At 46.3% G+C, this 21,326-nt stretch overlaps 1 protein-coding gene across 2 annotated transcripts in view; it reads right to left on the minus strand.

Moving 5' to 3' along the window:
- LOC147678716 (phospholipid scramblase 2-like) overlaps positions 1–21,326 on the minus strand; it is a 185,347-nt gene that overhangs the window by 25,467 nt on the left and 138,554 nt on the right. For both annotated transcript variants that reach the window (XM_086946174.1, XM_086946173.1), the window contains exons 3-4: positions 6,246–6,679; positions 4,254–4,296 (exon numbers count right to left, since the gene is read on the minus strand). In XM_086946174.1, the coding sequence (XP_086802300.1) occupies positions 4,254–4,296; positions 6,246–6,679 (477 nt within the window). The remainder of the gene's footprint in view (positions 1–4,253; positions 4,297–6,245; positions 6,680–21,326) is intronic.

Raw genomic sequence — 21,326 nt, forward strand, 5'->3', positions numbered from 1 at the left:
CTCGAAATTAATGTTTCTAAGACTAAGTTCATGGTCCTGACAAAGAATAAACCATTGAGGGGCCATGTGACGATGAATGGGTCTAGCCTAGAACAAGTAGAGGTTATGACATACTTCGGAGTTGTAATAGATTATAGGTTACGCTGGAAAGAACAAATAGCGGCACTTAGTCTAAAATTTGCTCGACTATCTGGGTGCCTTGTGAAAGAGCAACGTTGCTCCCTGACCAAAAGAGTTCTACCTGTGCTCAAAATCTATAGCGCCAAAATTAGTACTGCCATACTTTATGGGGCCGACCTGTGGGGGAATGTAGATCTGGCTGTTCTGGACAAGATCCAGAATAAATTCTTTCGTAATTTAGTCAGTCTCCCTCCGTCGACACCATCATTACCATTAATGCTAGACATGGGCTTTCACTCCATTAAACATCATGCCCAATATAGGATGGTGGTGTTATGGAGACGCATCTGGTCTACCCCGGAACTTGTCATGTTTGCCCAAGAGATACAGGATGTAAGAGCACAACAAGGGGCAGGGGACATACCCTGGTTTAAATCTGTCAAGAACACTCTTACTAGAATGGGTCTTCATTTGCTCTGGACCGAGCTGGGAAATCACACCTTCCCGTCGAAGAAAGATTTTAAACTTCTTTTCTGGTCCACGGTTAAAGAAGAATATATTATGCTCTCTGAGAAATCTAACCTGACAGGCATGTTTTTGATCCACAAAGTAGTTCCTCATACAGAGACCTATTGGGACACTATCCTTAAAAGCTTAGACAGGAAACTTTACCATCAGTTTCGTATAGGAACTTTGCCACTAAGGGAATTTACTAGTGGATGGCAGAACTCAGAGTCTATATCTTGTCCCTGTTGCCATGACAGTAAAGAATCCCTAGGGCACTTTCTATTTGTATGTACAGCTTATCGTGAACCGCGCCACAAGTGGCTAAAGCCAATATGTAAAAGACTAAATACCCGGGTGAGCAAGGAAGCATTGTCAATCCTGAGATACAACACAGCCGAATGGCTGTCTTTAGGACTGGCAAAATTCCTTGGGTGGGCCTGGCTAATCAGAATAAGGTGTGTTCGAAGTGTTCCAAGGTGAAAAACTAAAAAGTTGGGTGAAACCCATCCCTCTTGGCCAGTACTTCTGTGATGTTTTTTTATATATACCTGTATTAATTTTATTAAGGACGTCTTTCTATGTACATTTAATTGTTTTTTTAAAGATTGAGATTTATAACAAATTTTTTTTATTGGTTCAAAATTTGTACATTCTTGTTGTGTGCTTTGTGTTCGTATGCTTGTCTTTTATGAAGAAAATTCGAAATAAAGACGTTAAAAACTGAAACTGAACTGATATATATATACACACACACACACATATATAGTGGGTTGCTCCATGCTCAGTTACTACAAGTCAATCTTCTGTTCTTTGCCTTGAGATTTCCAGAAAGAAGTGGGCTAATAACTTTATCTTATCTTTATCTTTACAGTCTAATCTGGGCCGATTCCTGTTCTACCTAGTCATAGCTGAAGGGACTTTGGGGACATTAAATTGCGCTCCTGTATGAAGCAGCAGCAGAGGTAGTAGAGAAGCTTCATCACTCGCAGGATGCCGCGGGTCATTTGCACGTCAGCTCACAACTGGAAGTAAGTTTACTTTATGTTGATGTGGAATTCTGTGCTTATTAAAAGCCAGCATAAGGATAACTAAGAGTTGATTTTTACCAAGCATATGGGTGGATCTTTTTTTTTAAATGCACAGGGACTAGGTCCTGCCAGGCATTTGTGACATATGCACGAGGTAATTTACCATGGTAATCTATGCAGTGTGCACTTGGATTACATTTTCTATTTTAGGGGAGAGCACAGTCAATATGTGTGCAGCAAATGGGGTCACAGAGTTTTGTACAGGAGATGTACCCAAGTGTCAAGTCTTGCATCAGCACCATAAGTTCTGAGCTTCTTTAACCCTTTCCATGCTCATGACGAGCTCAGCTCGTCATGATGCACGGTTGAGCTGTGCTGATGACGAGCTGAGCTCGTCATGATTTATGGACTTTATCAATTTCCAGCATAGGAAGGGAAAACTGCCAGCAGCCATGTGGTTAAGCAAAAGGGCAGTAAAAGTTGTATTTTGGAATCCTTGAGGCCAGGGGCTGCATCTGTGTCTGTTTACAGGCTGAGAAAAAGTCTATACATCTGTTTGTTGCTGAAACTGTTCCTTCTGCTGCACATAGAAGGAATCAGGGAGCAGTGGTTGTTCCGTCATGTTTCTGAACAGGAAAGTCTACAACTTACATGTTATCGCATATGTTTTTAGAGTTAATGCATGCCATTAAAGCAGGGCAGTTGCAACAAAACCAGCTCATGGATGTGGGCACTAAAAATGTTCATTACCCTGCTCTATGAAGGAAATGCAGCTCCTATATTCATGCTTTGTAGACCATCACAATGCAAATCTAAGAACAGGAGCGTTGTGTGCAGTATTCTATGGAAGGACATTGATTCTAGAGGCATCCGTCGGCACAGTCTTTGTTGCCACAATTAGGATACCTGAGCTTTCAGAAAGCAAAGCTCTGTCCTGCGGTTAGTGAAGGGGGCTGGAATCCTGAAGATGCTCCCTGGACTGAAACACTGAATTCAGCTGTGAACCTGCTGCCACTAGGATGCTTGATTCCGTTCCAGGGAAGACATGGCTTGGCAGTTCAGGCTGGACTGTTCCCATGAGGCACAGGGTCAAGGCTGATTTGCATATGGCCATGTCTGAACTGGGGTGGTGTGGAGTGCAAAAAAACGATGGATTTAGGCCCAGATCTCTGTACTGGGTTGAATGTATGACATTGTTCTGCATTCTGTCCATCAATTGTTGTTTTTGCATTTGCCACTATGCAACACACTGCACTGAACAGTGAGATAAACGTCATATGCTCCCAAAAAAGAAGTGGAAGTAGGTGATAGGAATCTAGGGAACTTACAGATGTCCACAATGGCTTATTAAATGGCCCAGCATGGCCCTCATGCAGTACTTAATTTGAGCTGGTGCTTTCTGGTTCTCAGCACTGTCACTTAATTGGTTTCCGTGCTCAGCACACCGCACCTAATTGTCAACACCATACTTTGAACAGTCCACCACATGGTGGTGCTGCTCATCTAATCTAGAGAGGAGCAGAACAACGATTGTTTAGGAATACCACATACAATAAAATTGCTAATTCCTGCCTCACCAGCTATTCCTTTAGCTTTGGTGACCTGATACTTGTATATATGTAAATAGGATGTCATTTAGTATTAACAGTTCCTATATATGTAAATAGGATGTTATTTAGTATTAATAGTTCCCTATGTTTTATGGGATTGGCCTATATCTTCTGAACACCTCAGAATGTCCTTTTAAGGTGTAATTTAACTTTGTTCTCTGGTTTGGGTACGCTTTCTAATGATACTTGTGTGTCGCACTCGATATTGGCCCCCGTGTCTTTCACCCTAGACTACTTCCCCTCCGGTTCTATTTCAAACCGGATTAGGCCTCATCGTATTTGGTATATTTTTGAATGCGAGCGCGAGAGCACATCGCTTGCACGCTCATACCTTGTGCCACCATCACGACTCGGGTTCATTCCCGATCCCACACCGTCTCGCCAACACTCCGTCTCGGCACAACGAAGACTGATTCGACATGTTTGGGCAGCTTCTTTGGCCCCCTCATCTCACATAGCTGCGCTCGAGGTGGGCTGGGTTACATTAGAGGAATTCACCTTTGGAGCAATTCTCGATGCTCGTTCGTTTGAGAAGAACGGGCTTGATCAGTTTATATACGAACAGCTTCTTATCTTGCTTCGATATTTAAAAAAATGTGATGCCAGAAACCTTCGCGGGAGTGTACTCAACAACTTCCCAAAGTTTCATGGCGATCGGATGAATGGTGTAGTAATGCATAAAGGACAAATAGACAGACAGACAGACATTAATTTTTATATAGATAGATTTCCATTAACCATCAATCCACCGAGTGTGAGCAAGCAGACACTTTGTGGGACTCTGTGGGTAGGTTAGGAGGCACTATACCCTACCTTCTTTCAATCAGTCCTCATGCCAGACATCTCCACAGAGTAAGATCCATGTGCTGCATGTAGTTCACCCTTATGAGTGAGAGGTGTGAGTGCACAGGAGGAATGCGTATGAGGCTTGACTGTGTGAATGCACCCCAACAATTGCCATCTCTTACTGGGGATAAAAGAAACTCACCTTCTACGAGTTCCACCTTCTGGTGAATTAAAATCTGATCGATCTGAAGAAAAATGAGACAAAGAAACATTTAATTACAGACACAGGAGTGGCAGTGCAACAGCCAACGCCAGAAAACAGGAGCTGGGTATCTCGAGATCCCAGCAAATTTGGTTTCGGCTTGACTCATAGCATCTCTCTCGAAGCCGCAAAACATTACACCCCCACCCACCATTTGCATCTCTCTACAGAGGTCTCTCCCCTCGCTCTCCTTTATCTTGCCCGCTCTTTGTTCACTCCTTCTAAGCTCATGATGGCTTCTTCTTGCAGTGGTTGTCTTCTCCAAAGTGGCTCTTTCTTGTCAAACAGAAGTTTAACTATTTGCCTCCTCATAGCAATGACGCCCCATCCTGTCTCTCCTCTCTCTCACAGATGTGGTGACATATTTTAGAAATACACTGACTCGGGTGGTTGTCATCCTACACATTACGAACCCTCTTCCAGGCCAGGGTTGCAAAGGCTGCTCCACCATGTAACAGGAAAGGTGAGGACTGCAGTTCTTGCATCTTCAGAGTGATGCATTTCCAGAGAAGACTCGAGCAGTTGTCTCATCTTAAACAAGAAGAATATTCTTGCAGGTCAGGGCTACAGAGGCTTCTCCACCAAGTAATGTTATCGAACATGGACGGTGAGGACTGCAGGTCTTTGTCGGATGCATTTCTTGAGAAGTGAGAGTGGCGGTCCCATCCTAGACCTGAATGACCGTCCTCATGCCAGGGCTGTAGAATCCTTATAACAAATGAGGCCAGGTATTGGGGTGTGGGCTACATGCATGTACCTGGAGTTCATGAATTCATAAAAAGTTAACAAAACCCAGTGCTATGCCCACCTGCCGCTGCCATGTTGAGGCCACCGGCAGAAATTAAGGCTAGCTCTTCAATCATGTTTTGTACAGGTCAATATCCTGTGCAGTTTAAAAAGAGGCCGGTGCTACATCATAGCTTGCTTAGCACTGATGCTCAGAGCACCTCGGTGTAGTGAGTGTAATGTAATTTAGCAGAAAGGGATTCGTTTATTTCATTAGGGGCAGAAGGAAAGTCCAGCTCTGCCGAGCTACACCATCCACAGCGGTCATAAATCTGGATATTCTAGCACTGGGTCCCCTGTCCCTTCTCAGGGTCGTAGTTATCATTAGTGCAGAAGGTGCAGTGGGACCCACACTTCTCTTGCTGGCCCCACATGCCTCCCACTGGCACCACACGCCACCCCTCTGACACGCTACACAAGAACCCTCTCTCTGGCTGTCCACACTCCTCCCTATGCCACCCTCTGCCCCAACATTCTGCCCTCTGATTCCACTCCCCTTCCGCTATCCCCCACAATCCTCCCTTTGCCCAGGCTGGCTCTGTTGGGCCCTCACATTCCTCACACCTGCCCCCACACTCCCCAGTGTGTCTTTTGTCACACTACTACCTCTTACCCCATACTCCTCCCTCTGCTCCCGCACGCCCCTCCCCTGCCAACCGCACTCTTCCTTCTGACTCCCACACTCCTCCCACCATCGCACGACAACCCACCCTTTGGCTGTCAACTCACCTCTCATTGCCCCATACTCCTCAAACAGCCCCCGAAAAACTATCCTTTGCATTCCAATGCACCTCTCATTGCCCCATACTCCTCCCACCATCCCCCGACAACCCACCCTTTGTCATCCAACATACCTCTCATTGCCCTCCATACTCCTCAAACACGCCCGACAACCTATCCTTTGTCATCCAACACACCTCATTGCCCCCCACACTCCTCAAACAACCCCCAACAATCCATCCTTTGTCATTCAACACACCTCTCATTGCCCCCTCACACTCCAACCACCACAACAACCTATCCTTTGGCGTCCAACAGCCCGGCACTGACCCATCCACACACCTCCCTCTGCCCCCATTCACTGATCGCCCTCCACATCACTCTCCTCTTCCCCATGCCCCCAGAGGGAAGCGACACATACTGCACCTGTGTGAGGTACTCCAGCCCTGGGGGGACTCCGCTGGTGACTGGAACGTAGGGCGTGATGGTGCCATGCGGATCCTGTCCTGGGGGGCGCTGTGGCGAGACCCCTGGCTCTGGAATTGGGTGCACCTGGGGAGGAGCCTGGGGTGACATGCCGACCCCGGGACCTGGGTTGTACATGTTGAACCCCGGCGTGGGTGGCGGCTGTGCAGGATCCGGTACAGGATAGGGCTGCTGCTTCACAGGGTAGGGCGGCATTGGGTACGCCTCGGGCTGTGGAACCGGGTAGCCAGGCTGAGGGGCATGGTAGCCAGGCTGAGGAGCAGGGTAACCAGGCTGAGGAGCCGGGTAACCTGGCTGTGGTACTGGATAGCCAGGCTGGGGCACAGGGTATCCTGGCTGCGGGGGGCCATAGCCAGGCTGGGGGCCCGGGTAATCTGAAAATAAAACAAAAACAAGGGTTTTGTCAATTGATTTTTTTTTTACTCTTATTCAAAAAGGAAGGAATTAAACTTCTGCAACAGAACATGGCGCTGGACGGTGTGATTCTTACCCAGTAACATCATACCTGCCAAATTGCGCATTTTCTTCATGGAGTGACTGTACAGGCAGAAGGGGCGGAGGCTTGACAAAGGGGCGGGGCCACATTGAGTGGGGCTTTTAACCCCTGCTCTGCCTTAATAGCCAATGCTATCCTCACCCAAACTAGTAAGGAACCCATCTGGCCACACGTCACATACCTTGAGTAGATTCTGATTTGAGCTCAGCTGTGAGAAGCCGTCACACCTGGACTGGAAACCTCTTCTGTGCCAGGGTTTCCAGCTCACCGTCTGAGTGTGCCTCTTCACTGTGACCGGGAACATAATTATTCTCGGGCACCGAAAGAAAAAGTAGCCCACATTTGTGGATAATGCCTTTCATGAAACATTGCTTAGTATTGGGAGTAATTTTGGGAGAAATCTCTAAACTGGTCGGGTCAGTAGCATTGGCCAAGACTAGACACACAACTAGACACACTATTATTCCACTGCAGCTCACCCATAGGTCTCCTCACCTGATGTTCGGCCATATACATTTCTCTACTTTGGGTGCCTGAATGTGTCAGTCACCCATTGGTGCCTTAGTCTGTGCTCCACACCCACCCCTCCCAAAGACCCCTGTATTATATCAGGTCATGACTCAGAGAACCATGTGCATCCTGTGTGTCTGGAGGCTTCTGTGCACTCTCAGGGGACCAGGCGTCTTCCTCTTTTGATTGTCACTCAGGAGCCTCTCTGCAAGCGATGTCTTTGGGGATTGCATACAGCTTCATGCTTGGTGCATTTGTATTGTGGGTACACACTTGATTCGAATCTGGAAAAGCTGCAGGAATTCACTCCACATGCCTTTCTTCCTCTTTGTCTCTGTACCCCTCTCTCGTTCTCCCTATCACATTTTCCCCCTCTCTCTCTAGTTCTTCTTTTTCTCTCATACTCTACTGCTTTTCCTCTCCATGGTGTCTCTCATTCTACACATGTGCTTTGCCTCTCACATTTCCCCTCTCTCTTTTCCTAACTTTTTCTCTGTCTACAAATCCCCCTCTTTCTCCCACTCCTGTCTCCCCTGTGGGCTCTTTCTTCAGTTATTTGTATATCTCTCATGCCCTTATTTCTTTGTCAATGTGTAACTCTCCTTGAAGTTTTAATTCATCTCTCTGTCTTGCAAACGTTCCCTTTTTCTTATGTTTTGCTCTCTCCTGTCAGCCCCTGAAGCCCCTCTGCTCCTTGAATTTCTTTTTTACTATATCTACTTTTATATTTGTATGTGTCCCCTATATTGCTTTGCTGCAGACAGTAATGGAAAGTCCTGCTGTGCCAGGAGGCAGCGTTTAAACCAAAGGAGAATCCACAGGTGGAATTCCCTTTACCATTCCAGCCCTTTAATGAAGGAAATTCCACTGGTGGATTGTAATCTACATTTAGCCCTACCTCCTGGAATGCCAACAACATCTAAACTAAGATCTAGACTAAGGGGGAGAGTTAGGATAGTTAGTGCATTTCAGGTTTAACCACCCTTCCTTTCTTCTCATAGTCCTGAACATGTTTGATACCCTCTTCTGCCTTCTTCTCCTCTCCTTCATTTTCTTCGCCATTCACTTTTTTTGTAGTTTTATATAGAGCAAGCTCTACCCGAAGGTATTGGAGCTCTTTACATAGATACAATCTTGTTTTTAGTTATGGAGAGATTAGGCAATTTGCATACAATCACAGGATGTTGAGCTAACGCGCAGACTCTAACCTGGTTCCCAAGTTCCAAAGCCAGCAGCTTTGGCTGTTAGACCACATCCTCCACCACTTTCCTGTCTCCCTCTTCTGCACTTTCACTTTCCAGCTTTCTCTCCATCGTTAACAATGTTTGCCCCTCTCTCCACTGTCTTCCATCACTTCTCCCCAATCTCTTCCCCCTCAGTCCCTCCATCTGTCTGCATCTCTAGCACTCTTGCCCTCCCTCCTCTAGGTTTCCTTTCTTACTCACTTGATTTCCTTTTCCTCTTCCCATATTTTTGTCATTCTTCTCCACTCTGCTGTCTCACTTTTCCTTTTGCGTCTCTACACATTGCTCTCCTCTCTCAATCCATTTTGTTACTGTCCTGCTATGTCTATTCTCTCTTCCCCTTGTAATTGTGGCCCGAGTGAATGTTTTACACAGTAATGTTTAAAAAAAAATATTGTTTGTGATGTCAAAAATTGTTTTCCATTTGCTCATTCAGGTTGTTTGCATTATTTTTTATTTTCGTTCAGTGGGGAACAGGAGTCCCCTCACAGCTTTTAACCCGTTTGGAGGCGTTTCCTTGCGCAGGTGGGGCCATGTCGGCCAATGGACGTGCGCAGCACTACGAAGGTATTGCTCGTGACGGCCATTGGCCGACGGCAGCAGGGAAGGGGTTAAGATGACAAGGTGGCAGTGGGCACCTGTGGCTCGTTTGTCTACTGCAAGAGACAAAGGTAGAGCCACCTCACATTATCTGTCTCCCTGCACAGCCCTTTTCGCCCCACCCCCAGGTAACATTAGTGCTAGCTGTGATGCTCTAAGAGAGCACAGCCATTCCCAGTGGCCTCAGTGTCACACTGGGAGACTCAGGACAGGAGGAGGCCCACCACATGCTGTGCCGGCTCAGAGTGGGTCATTGTGTACTGCACAAGAGAATGAGCCGGCCCTTCTCTGTACTTGGTTATAATGAGCTCCGATCTTCGTTCTAAGGTTACAGCAACTCTAAAGATCAAGCGACAGCAGGCAAGCTGGCCCAGGAAAATGTGGTTTTATCTACAGCTGAAAAACTAGCCCACCAGCTGGCCGTTGCCTCAGGCCCTCGGGCAACGGCCGATTGCCCGCTTCCAATCTGCCGCTGCTATGTGTACCATTTGATGGTACATGAAACCGCGAGTCACACTCGACACGGAGTGCGACGACAGGCCTGCAACATCTACCATAGATACACAGTACTCTCAGCGTGTAAATAAATGCAGCGGACTACTCTGAGTGCATACACAAATGCAGCGGACTACTCTGAGTGCATACACAAATGCATGCAGCGGACTACTCTGAGTGCATACACAAATGCATGCAGCGGACTACTCTGAGTGCATACACAAATATAGTATAGTACACAGAGCGCATATGCAATACAGGAGACTACGCTGAGCACATACACAAATGCAGTGCACTACTCTGAGTACATACATAAATAGCACAATACTGTGAGCGCATACACAAACGCAGCACACTACTCTGATCGCGTTGTACGACGCCACAACACAGGTAAAGACTGTATGCCTTTACCTCACATTTTTTACCACAGATGTTTTTACTCTGAACATGCTTTTAGAATGCATGCCATTACCACGCATTGGGGCCGATTCACAGAACTAATCTGAGACAAAATCCTAAACTTACTACTTTTGGTATTCACAGAAGGCATTTAGTAGTAGTAAAGTTAGCATTTTGTCTTAAATTAGTATTTTGTCTTAAATTAGGATTTTGTCTTAAGACCAAAACTCAAGACAAAATCCTAACTTAAGACAAAATACTAATTTAAGATAAAATACTTCACTATTGTGAGATGGCTGACCACCATTTCAGAACACAAAAAGCAAACCAAAAAAAATATGATGCATAAAGCCACGCAAAACAAAAGGAGCAAATGAACCAGAAGAAGTTTAGCGCTGAGTCTCGTTAAAATAATTTTTAAAAATGGAGTGGAAGCAATATCAAACTTGAAACTAAGCAGTCCAGTAGTAGTGTAAAGTGCTTGAAAAAATGAATTATGATAAAATACTTACAATTATTTGAGAAACATCAACGAAGCAGGAGAGGGTGGAAAGGGACAGGGAGCACTGGATGAGCAGGGGAGGGCCACCAGGTGGTGGTGAAAATACAGAGAAGGAGTAGAAAGAAACACACCCCTATACCGTACTAAAATGAAATAAAAAAATAGTTCCCTGATGTCAACTGTGAAAAGACACAACTTATTAAATTAAAAAGATGGTACAGAATAAATGCTCCAGGTGCAGGACAAACACAAGAATAGGAGGGAAAGCCAATGAGCATCTGAGATAGGCAATAAATCTATCCAATCATGACCCAAAGCCCGTTCTACGCATTATTATACTGCAGACAATGGGTCTTCTACAACAAAGCTAAAGCGGTCTCCAGACTAGACCTAAAAAAAAGTTACTTCCCTATTACAATTGTTCAGCAGTTTGGGAAAACTCTTAAGTCACCTGATGTTGGGCCTAAAATGTCCCCTGCATGATGGACAGCTATAACCAGTGCTTAATTTATGCACAGATTTATGATAGTCTACCACATGGTGGTGCTGTCAGATTCTTTGTTATTTTTTCTTTTTTTAAATAATAGATGAACAAAGTGTTCAACAATTAAATCAATATACAATTACAAAAACAGTAATGCCAAGGGTGCTCAGGTCATTCTTACAGCTTTGGGTCACCTAGTGCAGCCCGAATTGTCACATTTGTAGGACTGTAATGGTAAACAGATGTTGTCTGCACTGGTATTTGGCACCTCTGGCAGGAACAGTGGGTGGTGCAAACGGCAGTGGCTGCCTGAGAAATATCTTGGCTGAGGAACTTATTATTTTACAGAATTAACCACTGGTCAGGACCCCTGCCCTATGTGCTAAATGCAAGTATCTGGTATCATGTAAGGCAAGTATCTGGTATTGTTTCCACATTTTTGGCCCCAGTCTCACACTATCCTACTATGCAAAGGCATAGGTAGGTCTGCCCTTGAGTTAATAGCGTCTCGTACATCTCCTGGACCTAGAGGAACACACCAAGTGGACCCTCCGCAGAGACATGAGGACTACTGTCCTCATCATGGGTTCAACAAGAAGAGAGAAGACCCCACATGTTCCAGGGAACAGGGTACTACGGACACAAAGTCAAAGAAATATCCCTGGAAAAGTTAGTTCATTCACTCACACTTAGAGATGTTGAAAATGTATAATCAGTGGTCACAAACTAATTTATACCGTTCACAGACTTTTTATTTAAAAAAAACATGTAGATAAAAAAGAGAATTCATTACATATTCAGTTTCACAATACATATAAAATCAAAAACATATCACTTTGTGCAATAGATAAAAACAATTAAAAAAATTATTCAGTAATGTACACAGATAAAGCAGAGAAAAAGAATCCACATTCTAAAGTGTCAACACAATCCGATCAAAGTTAATCACCATATTATCTAAGGCAAAACTTATACAACCTATAATCAACAGAAAAAGCCCCACTGTCAAAATAACACCTACATATATTTCGGATTTCGAGATTCAAATGCCCTTAAAATATTTCAAATACAAATCCCATATTACAATATGCCTAACATTAGGCATATTGTAATATGGGATTTGTCTTTTTCTCTGCTTTATCTGTGTACATTACTGAATAATTTTTTTAATTGTTTTTATCTATTGCACAAAGTGATATATTTTTGATTTTATATGTATTGTGAAACTGAATATGTAATGAATTCTCTTTTTTATCTACATGTTTTTTTTAAATAAAAAGTCTGTGAATGGTATAAATTAGTTTGTGACCACTGATTATACATTTTCAACATCTCTAAGTGTGAGTGAATGAACTAACGTTTCCGGGATATTTCTTTGACTTTGTTCTCATCATGGGTTCACACATGTACTGCTGTGGTGGCAGGTGGTATACTATGACAAAGAGGAGTAACTTTTGTAATTCTGTGTAGCATAATCACTTGAAATAACTAACAATTCTGCAAGATTACGCCTGGATTACACAAGAAGAGTAGTTTTGCAAATAGCACTACTTCTTAGCCCCAAAATGCCCTCTCGCTTTCAAAATGGACGAGACTATGCATTTTGCTCTCAGAAATAGCGCTAAATTTAACAGCTAGCTGATGAACGTGCTTGCTAAATGTGCTCTTGGGGTAATATTTCCCCCCAACTTACTGCCAGCAGTTAGCATTGGTATTTTACAGCAATATGCACCCTTGTGTCCAAAATGGATGCAAGGATGTATTTTGTGCCAAGAAACAGCGCTAAATGCAGCAGAACACGAATAGCGAGCGACCACTAAAGCTCACTAAATATGCTCTCGCTGTAGGACTTTTCCCCCAAATTACTCCTTATTATGAGAGCATGAGTAAATGCGTAATTATGGGTCATTCCAAGTTAAAAGGTAACATAGAATTACCTAAATTATTCCGTTTACTCCGCCGCAATTGAAATTCTGCACAGGCCTACTTTTTACTCAAGTCGCATGAAAAGGAGCCTACAAGCACAAATGAAAGGGAGCAGCCAATGGCAGAAGCTGCCACTCCTGCCACCACCCTCTGAAAACTTACTACACACCATGCAGCCCCACCTGAGCAGGTGCTTTGTTCTGTGCATTTTAGGAGAACCCGCCCGCCCACGGGAGGCTCATCAGAGGTGAAAGACTATGGGAAATATGCATAAACACATTTTCCCTTAGTCACAGAATGGGCAAAACCCTTTGATACATCTGGCCCTATATTGGCTATTTATCCCTAAGGAATGACTGTGTGCAAAGAACGAGGAGGGGGTGCTGTACTCGATATAGAGACTAGGCCATCAGTGCCCCAAAAGAGAGGAGGGAGAAAGGGAGGAATGCCTAAGAGGTGTGTCACCTTGAAGCATATGGGTCGTGCACTCAAGTTTTGTGTTTTTAACACACTATTGCAGCATGCAGCGTTATTCCTTTAGGTACAAAAGCAGTAATAAAACTTTAAATACAACTTTAAATATCAATGTAGTATCATCTTGGAACATGTATGCATTTTCTATGTAGTTATGGATCTATATATTCATAATTTTACTCCTACTGTAGAAGAAAAAAATGTAAGACTTGACTCGCTCAAATGCACTACTCTAAGCCTATACCTCTCTCAATATATCCTCTTCCTCCACTCTCCAACTCATTGCAGACCCCATTCTACTACTATGATCCCCAAAATAACCCTTTCTAGACTCTTCCCTCCTCTATCCCTCCTTGGCTCACCCCAGAACCTCATTTTACCACTATGGGGTGGAGGTGCCAGCTGTACAAGATGTCGAAGCCAAGCAGCGGATGACATTCATATGTTTTCTACATGCCCTCTGTTGAAGGAGTTTTGGGACAATGTGGGTAAGACCTTGACCGACCCATTGGGAGGTAAGCCCTGCTTTAATCCTTTATGGCACTGTACAACCTTTGGAGGGTGAGGCAGACTTTATGGGTGAGGAGAGTAAACGTGTGTTTTATTTAATTCTCTTAGCAAGACGATAAATTTGCAAGAACTGGCGCCAGGCAGACCCCCCAACTTGGAGGGGTTGGTGGAACTCAGTAAGATATTTCAGAGACCTAGACCAAAAGGTTAATTCTTATAACAAGGGAAATGAGCTGTTTGCTATTCTGGAAACTATTAGACTTTAAATAGCTGGTATACTGGCAAAAGTGTCCAATGATTACACCTCTTGGTCAGCTCAAGATGTGCAGCGCGGGCTGGATCCCTCAGAAACATCAGCTGAGATTAGACCTCAAAACGTAAGCAATTGGGTTGGTTAAGACTGAGAGGATGCTTATTCTATGAGGTTATAGGAGTACATTAAAAATATAACTACTATGATCTCCCAATCATTTCTAAATTCTTCCATCATGTATCCTTCCTTTGGCGCATCCCAAACCTCGTCTTACTATTATGATCTCCCTAATAACACTTTCTAGACGCTTCCCTCTGCTATCCCTCCATTATCCTTTACAATCAAACTAATAGACTTGCATGTCCACCACTCAAATTAACTCAAATTTCCCAAAACGAATCCACAACCAATCCTTTTGGGTTTCTGGAGTAGCATGTTACTTGCCCAAAAAAGCACTGCACTGTACAATGATCTTATTGAGATATTGGGTCTAGTATTGAGGGTGAGCCTCGGTACGCCCACACTAACCTTCCAGAGAAGTAAGTGTGTGCTCACCATCCCTACCAGTGAAAACCAAACGCTAAAAGGCACAGTTTGCAAAAGCACAGCAGGACGGACCCCAGGGCAGTAGAGGCAAATGATGCCAGCACCCACCCAGCTATGGCCCAGCAGCCCCTGCTTGCCCCGCAGTCCCCTGAACAAAGTCGGGCACATGTGGTGCGTTATACCACTATCTAGTGGTTGGGCTCGAAATCCTTTCATGCTTTTGGCATCACTGATAGGTGTGGTCAGGGTGAAAGCCTCTGGCAATGGGAAATTCCCCACAAATATGTCAGCTATTGTTTTGCAAATACCTGTATGTGCTTTAAAAAACGTGGCTGCTTCGCTGACTTGTACAGGTGGTGAAACCCAGACAGTGCAGAAATGTAAGGATCTTCCTCCTTGCCTTCTGAAAATGCAGAAGAAAATTCCTCTTTACGAGCCAGTCGTCCAAGTATCGGTGGACATGAACGGTCTGCTTCATAAGCAATTCACAGATGGAATGGACTGCTGAGGCGGGCAGGCATGGACTCCACACCTAATGAGGTAGACGCGGATGTCCTCTCTCCAGAGGCATAGATGGCCTCATGATGGAAGTATACACTGTTGGAAGTTGAATATTTGACCGGTAAGACGTGACTTTTTGCCAAATATGACCCGGACGATGGAGTCCGGAATTTTGTACACATAATGTCTATCCTTACAATAGGACATTCATTGCTCAAAGATTGTTTGATGTACATTGACCACTTTTTAAACTAAATGCACGATGGACGATTGACTGTCCCTTAACAGCATTGCTTATGCAGCTTGGATGATGTTAGCAAGTCATTTAAAACTGCCCTGAGGTAGACTCTAGTGAGGCGAAACGCATTGGCTGCATTTGTGTTTTTTGAAGACGGAACCTATTAAAGGACAGATGCTACGAAAAAGGGATTCACTAGTCTGATTGGCTGTTTCTTGTGTAAACTGCCGTTGTGTACACTTTACTTTCTGTTGCCTCTCGCTTATGTGTTTATGAATGCACCAATGGACTCCATTATAAAGTAGGCATGGTTGGCCTCCTGATGGAGGTGGACATTGGTGGCCACTCAAGAGACGTATGCATGTACAACCTCCCTTGTGTCCCAGTACATACTTTTTTAACTTGATGTTGGAACACAGTTGAGGAACAATAGTCCATCCACCACTGAAGTCTTGCAGTCAGAGGACAAGAGGATTGGTGGAAGGCCAAACAAACTTCTTTGAGGCTACTGAGAATGTAGCCACTGAATAAGTTGCTGGCCATAGCTCAGTCCTCATGCGTCCCTACCCAGTTCATGTGTTTCTTCTGGAAGAAGTTTCAACACCACACATGAACTGACTGCATCCCTTTATTTAATCTCGCAAGATATATTGTTTGCCCAACAAAAGTCATGTTTAATACCACTCCCTGTACTTCAGGGTCCAACGCCCAAATTCTCAATCAGGAAACTCTTCGAAACCAACCTCATAGTGAACCACAACTTGATGCATTCCGTACAAAAACTGGCCGCTCTCTGGACAGATTTTTTGGGTTTTGTGCCAAGCCCTTTGGGCAGAGAAACAAGCACTGGGAAAGCCATCAGATCTTTTGTAATGCTTAGTGCGGATGATGAAGATGATTGGCAAAAAGAAAACAATTTTGTTGGAGATGTATTAAAAGGGTCACTGCAGTGAAATGACGTACAGGTGGGCATGTGTGTACTCCCATGGAATGCCAAAAGAAAAAGAACAAAGTAGTTCCATGAACATAATCGGTGGAAGGACACAAGTCATCAAATCGAAAGGATGGTAAAGAACCTATGTTCCAGAGGAGGGACAAACGCAAGAAATAAAAGAAAGACATTGAACAAGAAGTAAGCAAAGGATATGACAAGGCGCGGAAACACCTGACCCAATTTTAACAGCCGGAAAATTAATCTGGTAAAAGGACACGAGGCTTGGTCTGCACGCACAGCCAGGTCTTGGCACCCAGATCCAGGAGGGCAACTAGAACCGAATTTCGGGGGGGCTGAAAAATATTTCGGGGGGGGTAATTCTTCTAATCATAGACAGAGTGGCTGTAAGAAGGGGTGATCACACGACAAAAGCCTCATTTTCAAGTAAATGGTCTTTTAAAGACCTGTTAAGTACTCGGGTGCTGCTGCAATTAGATGCTCGCCAGCCCCCAAAGCTGTATCAGCCCGGGCTGACACACACGACGGGGGGGCTGAAGCCAAGTGAGCCCAATGGGTGTTACGCGCCTGCCCAGAGCTATCCGAGACACCCTTCCACTGCACAGAGCACCCCTCCCTCACACCCATAGCCTCTCCTGTCCACTGGTGCCATTTTCATACCCATGCACCACCTGCTCCGAGCTGGTGGTAAACGGAAGCTGAACTGTACCCGGAATGGCTACACCAGCACCCGGTACTAATCATTAGTTCCGGGTTTGCATGTTATTCCCCAATCCGTGGGCAAATACTCAGAAAAGCTGGATTTGTGTGCAGGTTTCTAGCTGAAATTTTATTTTCAACCACGTGGTATCCCCTTTCCCCCCCCCAACATAAATCCAGCCACCTTGTAGTCAGCCCTTTGTGTTCAACTCACTTGTGAGTACCGTGTGTCTGCTAATCTAGGGGCACGCCACACTGTGAGGTGGGAGACCACTTAAAGACCCAACTGGTCTCTCAAGTCTTTTAAAGGGGGACAAGGTGTTGGAGCGGAACCGCACACAGCAACAAAATATATGCCAATTGATCAGGATAAATAAAGCGTTGCTAATCACCCGATAGGGTATCCAGGCGCTTGCTGGTCCCGGAGGCTCATTCGAACAGCCACGTCATGAGGGCCATTTGGAATTATGAAAGTGAGGTGATGGTCCAGAGGTGCTTGGGGGGCTGTTCCAGGTCTTGGGGGCCTTAGGAATTCTGGAAGTGAAGTGACGGTCCGCAGGTGCGTGTGGGGCTGTGGGCAAGTGATAGGGAGTCAGCGCTACTAAAGTGCTTGTACCCCATCTGCAAGCACTTCAAAACACACTGGCATGATAAGTGGGCACACCATAGTTTCCGAGTCAGTCTAGATTCTTACTGATGCATTTTACTACTACACAAAGACGATGTTCAGCATATGAATCTACAAGAGATTCATGCTGTAGAGCGTCTGAGATGTGAATTCGAACCTCGAGCCCGCGGAAGTCTCACTCCTAAAATTCAACTCTACTCCGGAGGGAAAATCCCTACAGCGACTGGTGCTCTCTAGAGCTCCCACTGCATCAGCTGTGATCTGTGAACACCTGTATCTCATGGGGTGGATTCGGATTTCAAGAAGGGGGCATCGGCTGCGGTCTTGCAGAGCTCTCCCACAGGACGATGGGACCCTGCTGCCAGCCTACAGGAGGCCTAGAGTGGTGAGGGGTGCAGACCCCACAGCAGTGGTGGTTTGCTGTGGTTCTCAGTCCGACGGGTCTGTCTTGGGTTTCCTCAGTGGATAAGACAGAGGTGGTGAAAAGATGTGTCTGCGTTCCATCCGGAGCTCGGGTTCAAGAACAGAAGTGGCAGTGGCCTTCAAGAATTCAGGTCTTGGGGTGACCTTCCGTCCCAGGATCGGGAAGGGGTGAAGACAGTGCAACTGAAGATGAGATGTTCTGCTTAGGAGCACCGGGTGTCAGGAGGTCTGATGCGACCCATGCCTTTGTAAAGGTACATGTGGTGTTGGCGAGAAGTGAGTACCTGTAGGTTATGTTACTAAAATTGCTCGAGCACGACTGTTACCCTAAAGTGTCCTGGCGCTGAGCACTGCCTAATTGGTTGCTTGTGATGAAAATTACTATACCGTAAACAGCCAGGTTTTCAGCCCCTTCCAAAAGGTAAAAATCTCGGTTGTATTCCTCAGGTAAAATTCTAAATTTCTCCAGTCTTTTGCGGCGCTTGTAATAAAGCTTCTGCCCCCCCAGGTAGCTTTTGTGACTGGGGGAACAATCCCTTGTCTAGCTTCCATAGAACGCAGAGTTCTTCCAGGAACGCCCCATTTGAACCGTTGGTTTAAATAGTCGGGCCTGCACCATTTAGGGCCTTAAATTGGCAGTGCCACTGGAATTATGTGGCAGGGGAGGGCCAAATTATGCGGCTGGATGGAGTCAATTATGCTACAAGGAAAGGTAAATTATGCGGAATAATGCAGCCATTTTGTGATGCAATTTCGTCATTTTTAAACGTAACACTGTCTGGGCATTGGTTGCACCTCATTAGTACCGGTGTAATACCCAAATATAGCAATAAGCAACAAAAATGCAACTAGTCAACCTTTGCAAAGAAAGGATCTTCCCCTGCGTGGCAACACGTGTGGCTGCATTTTTTGTAACTTTTGAACCGATTGAGCTAGAACCAAATTTGTTTTGGTAAAATAAGCAAATTATGCGGCAAATAATGTTGTGGCAAATCTATAATTATGTGAAACTCGCTGCAGCCACACAATCGAATAATTCCAGAGGCCCTGATCATAGGAGCACAAAATGGCTTGGGTTCCTGCAGAGTGTGTGTAGGGAGGGGCTGCAGAGGATGCGAGACGAGGGGTCTCTGTCAGAGACCAAAGGTGATAGTGGGTTCCAAGAGCTGTGGTGTTGTGGGGGTTTACTGAAAATCGGGCGTTTTCTGTTCCTGTGATGCCCCCTACAGGTCAGTGTGATGGTGCACGTCACCAGACCAAAGAGGGAAGGGATTTCTCCTCAACCAACACCCCCACAACCCCCCCGCCCCCATGAATGGGCTTTTCCTGGACAGAGGGAGGAGAGACAGTTCTGCTTGTTGCTCGAGTGAACCAAGAAGGCAGGGGGCCATCCATGGATGAGGATAACCCCACTTCCGTCCACCCTGTGAAGTGGTCCCGCCACATCCTACGGGACGATCCTCCACACTCTCCCCCCCTCCCTCCCCCCACCCGCGGCACCCTTTGTTGGGGGGGGCTCGTTTCCAGCGCCGCACGTGTCTTTGTTTCTCCAGCTGCCTGGCGGGCGGGGCCGGGCACTGCCCAGGTATGCAGTCCGACCTGCCGGGGCCCTGCCCTCGCCGGCTTTAGGAAAACCCATGAGTCACGCCTGGCACCCGGCCAGCCTCGCGCGCCCGCTGAACCGTCCAAGGGTAGGGGTGATGGGCCCTGTATCCCGGCACCAGCCCCCTCTGCACATCCAGCCATAGGCCTTGTATCCCAGCCCCCTCTGCACATCCAGCCAAAGGCTTTGTATCCCGGCACCAGCCCCCTCTGCACATCTGGCGTGGGCCCTGTATCCCGGCACCAGCCCCCTCTGCACATCTGGCCTAGGCCCTGTATCCCGGCACCAGCCCCTTCTCTGCACATCCAGCCATAGGCCTTGTATGCCAGCACCAACCCTCTCTGCACATCTGGCCTGTGCCCTGTATCCCAGCACCAGCCCCCTCTGCACATCCAGCCATAGGCCTTGTATCCCAGCCCCATTCTGGACATGTGGCCTGGGCCCTGTATCCCAGCACCAGCCCCTCTGCACATCTGGCCTGGGCCCTGTATCCCAGCACCAGACCTCTCTGCACATCTGACCTGGGCCCTGTATCCCGGCACCAGCCCCCTCTGCACATCTGGCCTGGGCCCTGTATCCCGGCACCAGCCCCCGCTGCACATCCAGCCCTCAGCCACAGGCTCTGTACCCGGCACCAGCCCCGCTCATGATCCAGTTCCTGGCCATAGGCTCTGTATCCCTGTGCCACCCTGCCCCAGAGAACTGAGGACCGCTATCGCTGTACAGGACCCCTTTGCCCATGCAGCCATACAGGGGACAGACCCTGTACCAGACCACTTATGCACCGAGCCCTAGAGATGAGAGGCCCTGTAGCCCCAGTACCAGCCGCCTTTACACACCCAGCTCTAGCGATGAGACCATGTATCCCAGTGACAGACCCTTTACACATCCAGCTCTAGAGATGACAGACCCTATATTCCTGTACCAATTACCTTTACATACCCAGCCCTAGAGAAGAGACCATGTATCCCAGTACCACTCCCTTTTACGCATCCAGTCCTACTGCTAAGAGACCCTGTATCCCAGTACCTGTTCCCTTTACACTCCTAGGCCTAGAGATGAGACCCTGTATCCCAGTACCAGTCTCCTTTACACACTCAGGCCTAAAGATGAGAGACCCTGTATCCCAGTACCAGTCCCCTTTACATACCCAGCCCTAGAGATGAGAGATGCTGTATCGCAGTACCAGTCCCCTTTAAACACCCAGGCCTAGATATGAGCCCCTGTATCCCAGTACCACTCCCTTGTACACATCTAGCCCTAGAGCTAAGATACCCTGCATCCAAGTACTTGTCCCCTTTGCACACCTAGGCCTAGAGATGAGACCCTGTATCCCAGTACCAGTCTCCTTTACACACCCAGCCCTAAAGATGAGAGACCCTGTATCCCAGTACCAGTCCCCTTTACACACCTAGGCCTAGAGATGAGACCCTGTATCCCAATACCAGTCTCCTTTACATACCCAGCCCTAGAGATGAGAGATGCTGTATCCCAGTACCAGTCCCCTTTACACACCCAGGCCTAGATATGAGCCCCTG

Source organism: Lissotriton vulgaris, chromosome 12 (assembly GCF_964263255.1).
Source record: "Lissotriton vulgaris chromosome 12, aLisVul1.2, whole genome shotgun sequence".
Lineage (NCBI taxonomy): Eukaryota > Metazoa > Chordata > Amphibia > Caudata > Salamandridae > Lissotriton > Lissotriton vulgaris.